The sequence below is a fragment of the Camelus dromedarius genome, chromosome 5 (assembly GCF_036321535.1).
Source record: "Camelus dromedarius isolate mCamDro1 chromosome 5, mCamDro1.pat, whole genome shotgun sequence".
Taxonomy (NCBI): Eukaryota; Metazoa; Chordata; class Mammalia; order Artiodactyla; family Camelidae; genus Camelus; species Camelus dromedarius.
In genome coordinates this window covers 20,143,495-20,160,899 of record NC_087440.1, presented here as the reverse complement: position 1 = coordinate 20,160,899, position 17,405 = coordinate 20,143,495, and the positions used below count along the sequence as shown (strand labels likewise).

General features: G+C 34.4%; 1 protein-coding gene across 6 annotated transcripts in view; it reads left to right on the top strand.

The window, feature by feature from the left end:
- The window catches only part of WDR76 (WD repeat domain 76), a 50,089-nt gene extending 33,456 nt beyond the window's left edge, over positions 1 to 16,633 (top strand). For all 6 annotated transcript variants that reach the window (XM_031453168.2, XM_031453167.2, XM_010994924.3 and 3 more), the window contains 5 exons: positions 3,238 to 3,396; positions 8,147 to 8,364; positions 8,947 to 9,099; positions 10,725 to 10,778; positions 16,034 to 16,633. In XM_031453168.2, coding sequence (XP_031309028.1) covers positions 3,238 to 3,396; positions 8,147 to 8,364; positions 8,947 to 9,099; positions 10,725 to 10,778; positions 16,034 to 16,286 — 837 coding nt within the window. In that variant the 3' untranslated portion in view covers positions 16,287 to 16,633. The remainder of the gene's footprint in view (positions 1 to 3,237; positions 3,397 to 8,146; positions 8,365 to 8,946; positions 9,100 to 10,724; positions 10,779 to 16,033) is intronic.
- Positions 16,634 to 17,405: the final 772 nt, after the last annotated feature.

Sequence of the window (17,405 nt, the reverse complement as noted above, 5' to 3'; positions counted from 1 at the left end):
ATGCTGGCTGTGGGTTTGTCATATATAGCTTTTATAATGTTAAGATATATTCCCTCTATACCTACTTTGGTGAGAGTTTTTATCATAAATGGGTGTTGAATTTTATCAAATGCTTTTTATACATCTATTGAGATGATCATGTGGTTTTTTTCCTTCCTCTTGTTGATGTGATATATTACATTGATTGATTTGTGTTTGTTGAACCATCCTTGTGTCCCTGGGATAAATCCTACTTGATCATGGTGTATAATCTTTTTAATGTGCTGTTGGATTCTATTTGCTAATATTTTGGTAAGGATTTTTGCATCTATGTTCATTAGTGATATTGGTCTGTAGTTCTATTTTTTGGTAGTGTCTTTGCCTGGTTTTGGTATCAGGGTGATGGTGGCTTCAAAGAATGGAGTATTCCCTCATTTTCTATCTTCTGGAAGCGTTTGAGAGGGTCTGGTATGAGTTCTTCTTCGTATGTTTGGTAGAATTCCCCGGTGAAGCCATCCAGTGTTGGACTTTAATTTGTAGGGAGGTTTTTTATTGTTAATTTGATTTCATTTCTAGTGATCGGTTTGTTCAAGTGATCAGTTTCTTCTTGATTCAGTTTTGGTGGACTGTATGTTTCCAGAAACTTGTCCATCTCCTCTAGGTTATCCATTTTGTTTCCATATAATTGTTCATAATATTCTCATATGATATTCTATATTTCTGTTATTTGTTGTAATTTCTCCATTTTTCCTTTCTTATTTTGCTTATTTGTGCTCTCTCTTTGCTCTTCTTTGTGAACTTGGCCAGAGATTTGTCGATTTTATATTTCAAAAAACCAGCTCTTGGTTTGATTGATTTTTTTCTATTGTTTTTTTTTAATCTCTATTTTATTTATTTCCTCCCTGATGTTTATTATTTCCTTCCTTCTGCTGACTTTTGGGTTTTTTTGCTCTTCTTTTTCTAATTCTTTTAGCTGGTGGGTTAGATTGTTTATTTGAGATTGTTCTTTTTTGAGGGATGCCTGTTTCGCTATACATTTCCCTCTCAGCACTGCTTTTGCTGCGTCCCATAAATTTTATGTGGTTGTGTTTTCATTGTCATTTGTCTCAAGGTATTTTTTAATTTCAACTTTGATTTCATCATTGATCCATTGGTTTTTTAGTAGCATGTTTAATCTCCATGCTTTCATTTTTTTCTCTGTTTTTCTGTAGTTGATTTCTAGTTTCATGGCATTGTGGTCAGAAAAGATGCTTGAGATAATTTCTATCTTAAAATTGTTGAGGCTTCTTTTGTGGTCAAGTACATGATCAATCCTAGAAAATGTTCCATGTGAACTTGAAAATAATGTATATTCTATTTTGGGGGGTGTAATGTTCTGAAAATATCCACCAAGTCTGATTTTTCTGTTGTATCATTTAATTTCTCTGTTGCCTTATTTGTTTTCTGTCTGGAAGATCTGTCCAGTGATGTTAATGTAGTGTTAAAGTCTCTGACAGTGATTGTATTCCCATCAATTTCCCCCTTTATCTCTGTTAGTAATTGCTTTATCTACTTAGGTGTTCCTATATTGGGTGCATATATATTTATGAGTGTAATATCCTCCTTTAATCATTATAAAATATCCTTCTTTATCTTTATGGCCTTTGTTTTAAAGTCTGCTTTGTCTGAAATCAGTATTGCTACTCCTGCTTTCTTGTCATTTCCATTTGCATGGAATATCCTTTTCCATTCTCTCACTCTCAATTTATATGTGTCCCTCTCCCTAAAGTGGGTCTATTATATGCAGCATATTGAAGGTTCTTGCCTTATTATCCAATCTGCCACTCTGTGTCTTTCGATTGGAGCATTTAGTCCATTGACATTTACAGTAATTAATGATAGATGTGTGTTTATTGCCATTTTGAACTTAGTTTTTCAGTTGATTTGGTATGTCCTCTTTGTTCCTTTCTTCTTTCTTTTGTGGTTTAATAATTTTCCTTTGTATTATCTTGGGTTTTATTTAGTTTTTATGACTCAATTGTAAGTTTTTGGCTTGTGGTTATCCTTTTTTGTAAGTAGATTAACCCATTACTGTAACTGTATCAAACAGATAGTAATATAAGCTCAAACCCATCCTACTGATAATAAAAAATTTAAAAAGGAAAAAACCCCTATATTTTCTTGCATACCTCTCCCACTCTTAATGATTTAGGTGTCTTTTTTTTTTTTTTTTACAATTTCATGTTTATTCTATTTGTAGTTCATGGTAGTTATCACCTCTCCAGTTATGATTTTCTCATTTCTGTAACATCCTGCTTCTTTTCTATTTAGAGTAGACCTGTCAATATTTCTTTTAGCGTGGGTTTAGTGTTGCTAAACTCTTATAGTTTTTGCTTGTCTGTGAAGTTATTTATCTCTCCTTCTATTCTAAAGGATAACCTTACTGGATAAAGTATCCTAGGCTGCATCTTTTTTTCATTCAGGACTTTGAATATATCTTGCCACACCCTTCTGGCCTGTAGTGTTTGTGTAGAGAAATCAGCTGAAAGCCGTATGGGGGTTCCCTTGTAATTCACTCTTTGTTTTTGTCTTGCTGCCTTTAGGATCATTTCTTTATCTTTAACCCTGGCCATATTGATTATTATATGTCTTGGTGTGGGTCTGTTTGGGTTCTTCTTGTTTGGGATCTTCTGAACTTTCTGTACTTGGATATCTGATTCCTTCTTTAGGTTTGGGAAGTTTTCAGTCATGATTTCTTCAAATACCTTTTCAATCTAGGGGATAAAATATTTTTAAATGATCATTTTCTGTTAGGACCAAACACCTATGAAAATTGTGCTGGGAATAATATACTCATGTAGAAACATACTTAGAAAGCAAAGTGGTAGTGGTATTAATGTAAGTTTTGATTGTAAGGAACTATCCTGCATATGAAATAAAGGTAAATTTCACATTTCTTGAGGATTTCATGAACTGAAGTCATAATAAGCAGTAATTTTTCTCTATTATGAAGAAACTAATTTGCTAGTTGCAAAAAAGCTTGAAACTATTCAAATAAATGTGACATAGTTTTGTTAGATTGAAAATTTAGAAAAATAATTTAGTGAGAGCATAATGTTTCTAGTTCTTACTTTCTGAATGGGAGGTTTTGTACAATTATAGACTAAGAAAAGACTGAATGTAATGTAGACATCAATAGTTTAATGACATAATGACATAGAAAATATTACTACTTTTCACCAGTTTTTGTCTCTCTCCCCACCCCCAACTCTCTTCCAGACTCACCAACCTAAAGAAGATGGAATCTATATTTTTCAGCCCCACAGTCAGCCAGTTAGCTGTCTTTACTTCTCACCTGCTAATCCGGCTCACATACTATCACTGAGCTATGATGGCACAGTACGCTGTGGGGATTTTTCCAGGGCTGTTTTTGAAGAGGTAAATGTTAATGTGTTTACATGTTGACCTCAGATGATATTCTGGGTTCTTTATGAAATGCCACATGACTGATTAATATACCAGTCAGACTGGGTGAGATGGTGTACAATAGGGACTTTAGAACTATACTGTCAAAGTTCAGATTCCATCTGTTACTGTTTTGTGACCTTGGCAAGTTACTTAACTTCTTTTTGCCTCAGTTTACTCAGTTTTGAAATAGAACAGTAATATTATCTACCTTACAGATTTGTCATGAGGATTAAATGAGTTAATGCAGACAAAGTCATTAGAACAGAGCCTGGCACATAATAAGTTTTTGCTCTTATTTTTTATTTTTGCAAAAAGCTTTTAAATAAAATAACATACTTTTCTATTTTAAGGCTTAAAACCCCCTCTTTTATTCAGGAGAAAATATTGGAATATTATTATAATTTTGTTCATCATTTTTTTGTGGGGATGAGTCTTAGATGTGACCAAAAAGACTATAGAGAAGTTCATCACATAACAGTACTAAAATACATTATATCTAAAACTTTTGGCTAGTAATATAACACAGAAACTATAAAATTTGTGGGGTTTTTTGCCTTCTAGCTAAGATTTATCATGTCTTATATGCTATATATATGTGATGGTAGAGAGACTAGCTCAGCTGTTTTTTCTGATGAAGTTAGAATGAAAAACTGCCATTGGATTGACGTCATATAATTGTACTCTGGCAAGAAATGGGCACTCAGGCAGTTTTATTTAGAATATCTTAGGCCAGGTTTATTCGTAACTGCCTGTTGAGGATAAGGTCTTTTTCTGGACTAGTCTAACCCCTGCAAGGTCAACTTAGGTTGAAGTCTGTTTAAAGAATAGTTGAAAGATGTTGGACTCATACTCATGACCACCAGTCCTCCCGGAGATGATCTGTCCAGATCACCAGACTGCTTACTCCTTGGAGGTTTTATAATCAGTTTGTTCCTTGGTCATATAGGCCATAAACTTCCAAATGCCTGAGGAAGCCTCACAATATTGGATCCCAGTGATTACATTTTGGCCTACTACTTAAATATCTACCACTTAATGCTTACAAAAAATGTATCATTTGAAGTGAGCTTTCAGATTTACTGTTAGCCATATCAGGTTTCCTCATTAAGAGAATTCTTACAAATCAAACTAACTTTTTTATATGGATTTAATCTTTGTGAAATTTAGGATGGTTTTGATGTGGGTTTTCATCCTTTATCTTCTTTTGAATGGAATATTTAAATTTTTTAGAGGTCCTCAGTATAATGGCGATTTAAATGTGATGGACAATGAAGAAGGTGAAGTATCATCATTGATTATAATTTATCATCATAAATACTAATTGATGATCTAATTTTATGCCTTAATTCTTTTATATACGCCAGTGCTCAGAATTAACACATTTTGATATCTTTGTAATTATTCTAATATTCTATGTACAGATGATTCATAATTACTTATAAAAGAGTTTTTAAATAATTATTTTAATTGTAATAGTATGGTCCATAACTGCTTTTGTTTTGTTATTCACTGAACTCCCAAAATGATCTTTCTTGAAATTGAGGAGGCTTTTTCTCTCTCCTTGAGTGCTAATAGTTTTGGTGTTTTCTTTTAAAACGAGGATGTTTAAGTCCCTTTAGGTCTGTTTTTAGCCATACGGAAAAAGACTTTTCAAGACTGTTAATGTGTTCCTGGACAGACGTGATTTCCTAATTACTGACAATTAGAAAAAATTTCTTTTTTTTTTTAAATTGACATCTTTGCTTCTTTTTTTTCCCTCTTAATTTCTATTTTTACCCTTTTAGAAATAGGTTTTTAAGAGCAATATTAATATCTAAAATCCTTATTGGAAATAGGTTACTAATCTTGGATTAAATGATAATTTTTGTGAAAAAGCCTCTTTAAACTGTTTAATGGTAGCACTTTAGTTATTAATGCACACCATGTAGTTATATTCTGTTTTGTATTTGTTTATATTCTTAATCGGAAGGTTGGAGTTTGAAATTTAAAGGTATATCTATGTTTTATCAGCCACTTAATAATAACTGATTGTACTTACTTTTAAAACAACTTTGCTGAGATATAATTCACATACCATACAATTAACCCATTCAAAGTATAAAATCCAGTGGCTTTTAGTATATTTACAGGGTTGTGAAACCGTTACCACAAACTAATTTTAGAATATTTTTATCACCTCCAAAAGAAACTCCTTGATTATTAGCAGGTACTCTCAACTCCCTCCTCCCCTCAGCCCACAGAAAACACTAATCTACTTTCTGTCTCTAGATTTGCCTGTTCTGGACATTTCATATAAATGAAATCATATAATTTATAGACTTCTGTGACTGGCTTCTTTACTAACCAAAGTATCTTCAGGGTTCATCCATGTTGTAGAATGTGTCAGTACTTTGTTCTTTTTTATGGTTGAATAATATTCCTTTGTGTGGCTATACCACATTTTATTCATCTATTCATTATTTAATGAACATTTGGGTTGTTTCCATTTTTTACTGTTACAAATAATGTAGTTATGAACATTCATGCACAAGTTTTGTGTGCTCTTATTTCTCTTGGGTATATACCCAGGAGTGTAATTGCTAGGTCATATGGTAACTCTGTTTAACATTCTGATGAACTGCCAAACTGTTTTCCAAACTGACTTCATTTTACATACTCATCAGCTGTGTATGAGGGTCTCCATTTCTCCACATCCTTGCCAACACTTGTACTGTTGGTGAGTATAGTAGCCATCCTAGTGGGTATGAAGTGGTACCTCATTGTGGTTTTGATTTTCATTTCCCTAATGATTAATGATGCCTAGCACCTTTCATCTGCTTGTTGATCATTTCTATTTATTTAAAGTAATGTCTATTTAGATTTTTTGTCCTGTTTTTTTAATTGGGTTATCTCTGTTTTTAGTATTGAGTTATAAGAGTTTTCCACTTATTGTTTTAGAAGTCAGGTTTGTTGAAGTATGCATTATATACAGTGAAATTTACCTGTTTTAGATATATAGTTTTATGAGTTTTGGCAAATTATATACACCTGTGTAACCACCACTGCAATCAAGATATAAAACATTCCCATCACCTCAAAAAATTACCTCATAGACACTTTATATTTACTCCTCTCTCCCTTCCCCTAGCCACTGGCAACCACTGATATGATTACTGTCCCTATAATTTTGCCTGTTGTGGAATGTCAAGTAAATGGAATCATATGTTGTGTAGCTTTTTGTGCCTGGCTTTATTTACCTAGCATAATGTTTTTAAGATTCATCCAGGATGTTGCATGTATCAGTAATTTGCTCCTGATACTACTGATTGAACAATTACCTTGTGTTAGGTACTAACCTGAGTGTGCTTTACATATAGTATTAAGCCTAATAACACCTTATGAAATAGGTAATGTTCTCCCCACCTAACAGTTGAAAAAACAGAGGTAAAGAGATTTATTAGCTTGCTTAAGGACGTACATGGCAAAACTGGAATTTGCACTTGGGTCTGTGTGACTCCAAAGCACCTGCACTTAACTGTTTTAATATACTGACTGAACACTTCAAGTTTCATTTGTGTATATTGGGCTTTTTCTGGTCTGTGGGGATTGGGATGCCTTTGGTGTATTAATTTGTTAATCTCAGTTTATAGTAATACTTGTTATTAACACTAAAAGTCAGCAGCAATTCATGATTCAATGGTAAGAACTGTGGTCATTCTCTCTTACTTAAGCCCTGGAATGTTCTACAACATTTATTTTTTATTCCTTTATATGTGTGAGCCCTGAGCCCAAAGTGATAGTACCGTGAATTGTAGGTGATTAAAAAATTGTAACAATAATACGTGCTCATGATAAAATAGTTACAGAAAATAGGGTGTGTGAAGTAAATCTTTCCTTCCCCATTCTCACTCTCCAGAGGTAACCCTTGTATTTCTTGGGTATGCTTCCAGAAAGTACACATATACTTACAAGTGTATAGATACAGGTTTTTTTTCTTTTCATCAGTGGGTTCACGCTATATACGTACATTTTTTTCAACTTGCTTTTTTCACTTACTAATGTATCTTGGACAGTTAGTAGTACAAATCTACCTCATTCTTTTTAGCATTGCATGATACTTCAAAGTAGAGATGTACTATCATGATTTAACCAGATCTTTTTTGGTGGACATGTAGGTTGCTTTTTATTGCTGTTATAAGCAGTCTTGCAGCAAGCATCCTTATATACATCTTAGTGAAATTACTGGGGTCAAAGGGTATATATAAGCATTAAATATTTTGATAGATGTATCCTGATTGCTGTAAAAATTTTGTATCTGTTTATACTTTCACCTAGAGTAGTTGCGCATTCAATCCATATACATCTTAGACTTGGTTGGCAAAGTTACTTGGTATATTAAGGTATTTCATTTAGGTAGAATTCATATTTAGTCCACATCCCAGTAAGTTTCACAGGTAGATCTGCAACTGAGGTTTACTGGATTTAAGAGATTTGGGATATAGCCCTGACATGGGTGGATGGGCGGTTTGATTGCAGGCGCGGCTATAGCTGCTCAGTGCCTTAGTTTCCGTCTCTATAAAAGGGCATGATCATTTTGCCCTTTCCTTCCTGTGAGGATGATGGGACGATAAATGAGGTTATTTGGATGAAGTCTTTTGTTATTCTTTAACAAAGAATTTATGCATTGACTTTCTTTAAAAGAAGAGTGTTAACGTAAGTTGATTGTTACTTATATCCTTAGGTATATAGAAATGAAGAAAGTAGCCTTTCCTCCTTTGACTTCTTGGCAGAAGATGCCTCTACTTTAATAGTAGGTCACTGGGATGGAAGTATGTCACTGGTGGATAGGCGGACGACGGGAACTTCTTATGAGAAACTTATCAATTCTTCTTTGAGCAAAATAAGAACTGTTCATGTCCACCCAGTGCATAGACAGTATTTCATCACTGCAGGATTAAGGTATGTTCTTCATAAAATTTTGTGGTTTAGGCCTCTTAATGTTAGGAATAATGTTTTAGTTCGGTTGTCAAAGATATCTGACTTTTGTGATACCCACAGCCCAAATAATTTTCCTTCCTATGCTGATTGAGGGTTTTTTTGAGTGTAACTTTTTTTTATAATGAGAGATTCTTGTGGATTTAATAAATAGTGAAAGTATTGGAACAAATACACATTCTTGTTTTCTGTGGCCTCATGCTTTAGTTCTAGTCTTTTGAGAAGAAAATTTGTAAAAAAAAAAAAAAATAAGTAAAAGTTATATGTGACCTATAACTTCCTGGTCTGTTAACTTTTTTCTTGGAGAGATTAGAAAATCAACTAGAATCTTATCTCTCTTTACCCACTTGGTTACATATATATGCTATAATTTTGTAATTAAAAAAAATCTACACCAGTGTTTTCAAAATTAATACAGAAGGTTAGAGGATTCTGTCTCAACTGTTCTTCAGTACAGTATTTGAGGGTCCAGTTTATGTTCAGCACTGTTGTAGAGGCTTACTGTGTGTACTGGGGCAAAACTGAGAATTATTCCTCCCATTGCAGGGATGTTCACATTTATGATGCAAGATGCCTGAATCCCAGTAGAAGCCAGCCTTTGATTTCTTTGACTGAACACACGAAGAGCCTTGCTTCTGCCTATTTTTCACCTCTTACTGGTAACAGACTGGTAACCACATGTGCTGATTGTAAGCTGAGGTAAATTGGGAAGACAGAAATATGTTGTTAAGAAATCTAGAGTCTAGTTACTGTGTCAGTTAATCAGTAGCTTTCTTTAGTATTGCTCTTTATTAAATCACTAGTGTTATTGTTTCATAGCCATATCTAGGTTCCCAAAGATCAATGACCGGTACTTAATGGCTTTTCAGCTGTTTTGGGATCTATAAATTTCCTTGAGATTGGCAAGGAAGGTCTGTAGCTACCCTGGGGAGTTGATGTCAGGCTTTCATTTTAGCACTGAAATTCCAACAAAACCAGGCTTGTGATATCTTGGAAGGGAGATAATTTTAGCACAGGGAGCTCTTACTTTGGAGGTAGTGAGGTCTCCCCAACAAGTGAAGTGCTGAATCGAAGTTGCAGAGCCCCAGGCCATGGGCAGGCAGAAAATTTAGCAAAAATTGATCTTCTGTACAAACTACTGGATAAAATTTTATGATTTTAGCTTTGATACCTTTCTATAGCTACTTCCTAAAAACAGATTTCAAAATATAATATAAACCAATTGAACAGAAATAGAAAAATAATGCCAATAAAAAAAAGATGTGGAGAATGTTAGTGCAACTACAAAGGAAATGATTTTCATCTCTTTTAAAATCCCTGATTTTGCTTAATTCTAAGCATTTCTCAATTTATGAGAATTGTGCCTTAAGAGATTTTAGAATTCATTCATAATTTCAACAATTATCCGTTGAATGTATACTGTGGACCAGGCTCTAGAAAGGCACCTAATTTCTGTTTAGACCCATCTATTGGTAAGAATGTGGTCTGCAGTGTGCGACAGGTGCCCAGTTAGTTTCTAGTAAAGTCTATGAACATTAACAGGTGCTACCAGATTTAGTGGCCAGGCAATGGCAGCCCAGTGTCCCCTTTCCACCCATGCAGTTTCCTTTGTCTTAAGAGCTACCTTTTCGTCCCATTCCTGTTCATTTGCACTGCAGAGTTTATTCTTGTTACAATAGCTGTCAGTGATTTGGCTTTCTAGTAATGTAGTTAGTTAATAAGCTCTAATGCCAAGAAACTGCCCTGGAATAGCTAGGCACAAGGAGAGGGGGAGGTGGTGGTGATGTGATTGGCTTCTTCCTGCCAGGGTACCTTGTGGAGGCTTCTGGATTCCTCCAGTTGCCCCACAAGAACTCCTCCCTTTAGCTGCTGTCTAGTCTTAGTCTCACCAGCCCTGGGAGTGACACTAGCATGCCCTCAACTGATGAGTCTCATGGGGAAATTGCTCCTCATATGTGCATGAACTTTTAGGTTATTTGTGCGTTTTCAGATTATATCCATTATGTATGATTTTTATTACCATGAATCTGAGTTTTAGAGTCCAGATTATCACTTTAGAATGCATATTTAAGTTTGGAGTAATAATGTTTAAATAAATAATTTCCACACTAAACTATAAGCACTGAATCTTATAATATTCCTTGTAAATTTTGTTAAATATGTTAGCTGAAGTTTGTTAGAGCCTGATCCTATATATTTTAAAATTACAATCATATATCATGAACCAATAAAAAGCTTGTTAGATACACTGATAACATTTCAAAAACTTTTCAAGAAATAATAAAAAAGAGTGTGCTCCTTTATTCTTGCTCTTTATTTTGCAGAATCTTTGACAGCAGCTGTATATCCTCACAGTTTCCTCTCCTCACCACCATCAGGTACGTTTCCATATGCCAAATAATGTACTCCTTGGATTCTCTGAGCTCTTTGTTGGAGTGCGTACATTAGACATCTGATTGTCGAAGAGATGGAATAGGTCTAGTTTTGTATTACATTGTTTTAAGTGTTCCAGGTTGCCAGTTCCTATCCTATCCAGAAAGGTTCTTGCTTCTAGGTTCCTTGTGTCTATAAAGAGGTTCATTCTCTTTTAGTCAGTAGCTGTTCTCTGCAGCTGGGTAGGTTATTTTTGGTTAAGGTGACTGACTTTGTTCCAACCTGAATTACTCAATTTACCATATTAATGGAGACTGTAACTTGCAAGTGAGGCTGGCTGAAGGTCTGTTTGTTCTGGGCTTCCAGGGGCTTCCCCACCTTCACACTTTATTTCTTTGGTTACCTTCTTTTTACATCTGCTACTTTTAGTGTATAAATTTTATATCACACTTAATTCAGTTCCTTTTTCCTAGGTGTTCCTCTTTATCAGTGTTTATGAAGTTAGGAACAGGGTGTGCAGTGTATGTGGATTGTTGCTTCATGAGCTTTATAGTCTACAGGGGCTGTAGTTAAGTATGTTTTCTTTTTCACAAAATTTTCCCTCTTCATTTCCTTTTTCAAACTTTATTGATTTAGTTTATTGGTTTCTAATGTGTATTTATATACTTTTTTTTGGTGGGGGGGAGATAACTAGGTTTGTTTGTTTATTTTTAGAGGAGGTACTGGGAATTGAACCCAGGACATTGTGTATGCTAAGCATGTGCTCTACCGCTTGAGCTATCCCCTCCCCTCTTCTAATGTGTATTTTAGAAAAATTGTCTAGGGTGATGATTCTGGGGTCAGTAAAGATAGGGTCATTGAGTGGCAGTGGGAAATGTGGTTCTCCGTAGTTCATACTTCTTTAATAAGAAAGGGTTGTTAATGATGTTAAGGTATAGAGAATAAAAAGGCAGTGCTTTTCTTTTTGCTTTGCAGGGTAGTAAAGAGCCCCAAATGTATTAAAAAAATTTTTTTTTACTTTATTTTTAGTTGTGGTTATAAACATAACATTAAATTAACCACTTAACTATTTACATGTATACAGTTCAATAGTGTTAGGTACATTTACATTGTTGTGCAACAGATTTCTAGAACTTTTTCATCTTGCAAAACTGAAATTTGTGCCCTTTAAATATTAATTCCTTTTCCCCCCGCTCCCCCAGACTTTGACAACCATCTTTCTCCTTTCCATTTCCATGATTTTTACTACTTTAGATACTTCATATGAATGATATCATACAGTATTTGTAATTTTACGCCTGGTTTATTTCACTTAGCATAATGTCCTCGATTTTCATCCATATTCTAGCATGTGACAAGATCTCCTTTTTAAAGGCTCTATAATATTTCATTGTATGTGTATATACCACATATTCTTTATCTATTCATCTGTTAATTGACATTTGAGTTGTTTCTGCCTCTTGGCTATTGTGAATAATATTGCAGTGAACAAATGGATGTGCAAATATTTCCTCAAGATCCTGCTTTGAATTCTTTTGGATATATACCCAGAAGGGGGATTTTGATGGATCATCTGATAATCCTGTTTTAAATTTTGTGAGGAGCCTCTATGTTTTTCCATAGAAAAACCATTTTACATTCCTGTCAGTAGTGCACCAGAGTTCTAATTTCTCTTTATATGCATCAACACTCAATTGTCTGTTCTTTTGTTAGTGATTATCCTAATAGGTGTGAGGTAATATCTCATTGTGGTTTTGATTTGCATTTCTCTAATGATTAGTGATATGGAACATCCTTTCATATACTTGTTGGCCATTTGTATATCTTCTTTGGAGAATTGTTTATTCAAGTCATTTGCCCAGGAGTTCCTTACATAGTCTGCATGTTAGCCCTTTATCATATACGTGATTTGCAATTTTATTTTTATCATTTTGTGAGTTGTCTTTTCATTTTGTTGGTTGTTTCCTTTAATGCACAGAGTTAAAAATTTTTTTTTTCCTTTTTCTTTGGGGGATTAAGTAATTAGGTTTTATTTAACTAAACTAATTAATTTATTTTAAAGGAGGTACTAGAGATTGAACCTGGGACCTCGTGCATGCTACGTACGCACTCTGCCACTGAGCTATACCCCCACTTCCCTAGAGTTTTTAAGTTTATTGTAGATTTGTCTATTTTGGCTTTTGTGGCCTGTGCTTTTGGTGTCATATCCAAGAAATCATTGCTAAATCCAGTGTCGTAAAGCTTTTCTACTATGTTTTTGTCTATGTTTTCTTTATAGTTTAGAGTCTAATGTTTTAGGTCTTCAAGCTACCCTGAGTTTATTTTTGTATATAGTGTAAGGTTACTGTCCAACTTTATTCTTTTGCATGTGGATATCCAGTTTTCTCAGACCATTTGTCAAAGAGACTATCTTTTCCCCGTTTTGTGGTCTTGGCACCCTTGTTAAAGATCATTTGACCATATACATGAGAGTTATTTCTGGGGTTTCTGTTCTGTTCCACTGGTCTGTAGTGTCTGTCTTTATGGCAATACCACACTCTCGTGATTACTGTTACTTTGTAGTATGTTTTGAAATCAGGAAGTGTGTAAATTTGTTCTTCTTTTAAGAGATTATTTTGGCTATTTGTAGTCCCTTGAGCTTCCATATCAATTTTAGGATTTTTCTTTCTATTTCTGTAAAACATGTCATTGGAATTTTGATAAGGATTGCATTGAATTCTTTAGATCACTTTGGGTAGCATGGACATTTTAACAATATTAAGTCTTCCAGTCTATGCCTTTCTATTTATTTGGACCTTCTCTGATTTTTTTTTTTTTCAGTAATGTCTTGTAGTTTTCAGTGTACAAATCTTTGATCTCTTTGGTTAAGTTTATTCCTAAGTATTTTTTTCTTTTTGATTATATTGTAAATGGGATTTTTTTCTTAACTTCCTTTCCAGATTGATCATTGTTAGTGTGTAGAAATGCAGCTGATTTTTGTATCCTGCAAATATGCTGAAATCGTTTTAGTTTTAACAGTTTTTTTTTGTGTGTGTGTGTGTGTGTAGAATCTTTAGGATTTTCTACTTATAAGATCATGTCATACAAGCTGATAATTTTACTTCTTTCTTTACAATTTGTATGCCTTTTATTTCTTTTTCTTGTCTGATTGACTCAATGTCCCCTTTATCAAATGCTTGTCAGTTTAATGATGATGACTCACATGTAGGATCTGGTTTCCTGTGCAGTTGTGAACACCTGGAAGTTAGGCAGGTCAGTGTCTCTAGCCCTACCCAGCTTTGTAGTCCTACTAAATTTCCACACTATGTTGAACAGACATGGCAAGAGTAGGTATCTTGAATTTTATCTGATCTTGGAAAGGTTTCAGTCTTTCACCATTGAGTATGATGTTAGCTGTGTTTTCATATATGGCTTTTATTAAGTTGAGATAGTCTTCTGTCTATTTTTAGTTTGTCTAGTGTTTTTATCAGGAAAGGATATTGAATTTTGTCAAATGAGTTTTCTGAACCAGTTGAGAGGATCTTACGATTTTTTTGTCCTTCATTCTGTTAATGAGGTGTATTACATCAGTTGAGCTGCATATGTTGAATCATCCTTGCATTCTAGGTGTAAATCCAACTTGGTTGGGGTGTGTAATCCTTTTTAATGTGTGCTGTTGAATTTGGTTTGCTGCTATTTTGTTCAGAATTTTTCCATTAATATTCATCAGGAATAATAGTCTTTTTTTTTTTTTTTTCCCTTGTAGAGTCTTTGGTTTTGATAACAAGGTAGTGCTGGCCTCATAGAATGAGTTGGGAAGTGTTTCCTCCTTTTCAGTTCTTTAGAAGAGTTTGAGGAGTATTGATGTTAATTCTTCTTTGAATGTTAGGTAGAAATCTCCAGTGAAGTCATCTGGTCCTGGGCTTTTCTTTGTTGGGAGGTTTTTCATTATTGTTTTAACCCCTTATTAGTTATAGTTCTATTTAGAGTTTCCATTTCTTCATAATTCATTCTTAGTGAATTGTATGTTTCTGGGAATTTAATTCATTTCTTCTAGGTTGTCCAATTTATTGGTGTGTAATTGTTCATAGTATTCTCTTATAATCCTCTTTATATCTGTGATGACAGTTCTAATATCCCCACTTTCATTTCTGATTTTAGTTTTTTGCATCTTCTCTTTTTTTTCCCCTTAATCTAGCTAAGGGCTTGTCAATTTTGTTGATCTTTTCAAAAAAAACCCAACTCTTAGTTTCCTGTTTTCTATTGTTTCTCTGTTCTCTATTTCATTTATCTCTGCTCTAATCTTATTTCTTTTCTTCTGCTAACTTTTGGTTTTTGTTTGTTCTTTTTCTAGTTCCTTGAGGTGTAGTTAGATTGTTGATTTTGAGATCTTTTTTTGTTTGTTTTTATATTCTTTTTCATTATAGGTTCCTACAAGATATTGAGTATAGTTCCCTGTGCTATACAGAAGAAATTTATTTTTTATCTACTTTATATATATACTAGTTAATATTTGCAAATCTCGAACTCCCAGTTTATCCCTTCCCACCCCCTTTCCCCCTGGTAACTGTAAGTTTGTTTACTATGTCTGTGAGTCTATTTCTGTTTTGTAGGTGAGTTCATTAGTGTCTTCTTTTTTATTTTTTTAGATTCCACATCTTTCTTTTTTAATGTGTTTACTGCCATAAATTTCCCTGTTAGTATTACTTCCACATCATCCCTTAAATTTTGGTATGCTGTATTTTCATTTTCATTTGTCTGCAGATATCTTCTAATTTCCTTTGTGAGTTCTTCTTTGAGCCCCAGATGTATTTTTTACTTTAAAATTGTATGAAATATAAAATGATTTCAGGGTTTGGGTATTAAAGAAATACAAATATGGGAAATAGCAGATCCTGTTAAAACAGCAATAACCTAGATTGTGTATTTCTTATTTCTAGGGCTTCTTCTATTTGTGTGTGCTAAAGAAAGGAGGGGAGACCATTGGGTTAGGAAATAGTGAACAAAAAGGGTGCCATTTCAGTAGACTTTTAGTGACTATCCCTTGAGCACAAACCCCTGCACTCAGCACTAGAGATTCAAAAATACAGAAAACATCATCTCTGTTCTGACTTTCAGTCTTATTGGAAGGATGAGATTAGGTTGTTGGTTACTCAGTAACTTAATGAAACTTGGCAGAGAAAACCAGCATTTAGGAACAATGCTATCTTTACCCTCTGCCTGTGCTACCTCGAGTTACTTAACACTTACTGTCCTTTAAAAAAAATTTTTTTTCCACTAGGCACAACACCATCACTGGGCGATGGCTGACCAGGTTCCAAGCTGTGTGGGACCCTAAACAAGAAGACTGTTTCATAGTTGGCAGCATGGCCTATCCACGGCGAGTGGAAATCTTCCATGAGACAGGAAAGCAGGTGCACTCTTTTCTTGGAGAATGCCTAGCCTCTGTGTGTTCCATTAATGCTATGCACCCAACTCGGTATATTTTGGCTGGAGGTAATTCCAGTGGGAGGATGCATGTTTTTATGAATTAAGAAAGTTGCAGAGTTTTTGGCTTGACGACACCAGTTTGTTCAAGTTAATCACCGTCTAAAGAGCCTAGTAATTCATGTGGCCTAGTCTGTTTACTTCGCTGTTTACTTCGTAATGTGTTCTATTTAGCAAGTGTAGAATTGCTTTGTTACTAAGAACTATGAACAGAATGTACTTTTAGTAAGGAAGAAGCCTTAGAGGTTGTTTCTCTAGGATAGGAGGGGAATTTGAGCGGAGACTGTGATGCCTTTAGCACTTTTAATCAGGCAGTATGTTGAGAAATTCTAACATTATAAATTATAAAGCTTTGAATGATCAACATTAAAAGTTTTTTGTGGTTTTGATTCTATAGTGGTATATAAATTTGTGGTTTGATTGTTTGGAATGAATATTTATTTCTAGACTCATACATTGGAAGGGGTCCTGAAAGGTCATTTAACTCCGTGGTTTTGAAACTTAGTTTTTTAAGCTGACAACCTTTTTCCCCCTTCCTTAAATTAAATCTTTTTAAAAACATTTGTTTTTCAATTTGAAGTATAGTTGGTTTACAATGTTGTGTTAATTTCTGGTGTATAGCACAGTGTAGATTAAATCTTATGTGAAATCCCAAGATAATTGCTGAGAAGCTTTGCTTTACTTGGGCAGGGCCTGGGTCTGTGTGTTGACCCTTTCCCTTCCCTCCCCTCTGAGACACAGCCAGGAAATTCCAGGGCTTCTAGGCATAGGGTTTGGATCTACCTGATCCCCATAGTCCAGTGTCTCCCATACTGTGGGTTGTAGCTATAGGCATGAAATCAATTAAGTGGCCATGACCAGTGTTTAAAAAAAGTGAAAAGGAGAGAAATAGTAAAGAATAGCAAACATAATTGAGAATAAATATCCTTTTGTGAAGCTTAGTTCCACATGTATACATTTTTGTAGGTATATATGCATATGTATATTCTCACATGAAATGTATTTCTTTATTACTATGGTACTGCAGGTCATGGTTAAAGAAGTGAAAGCTCCTGCCTTAGAAGGTCCCAGACAGCCTTATCCATCCCTGTCTTTAATCTCTCCAGAGATTCAGTAGCTTGGGGAAGTGCTGTGAAATACCACCTTTGGCACTGCTTCATAGATTT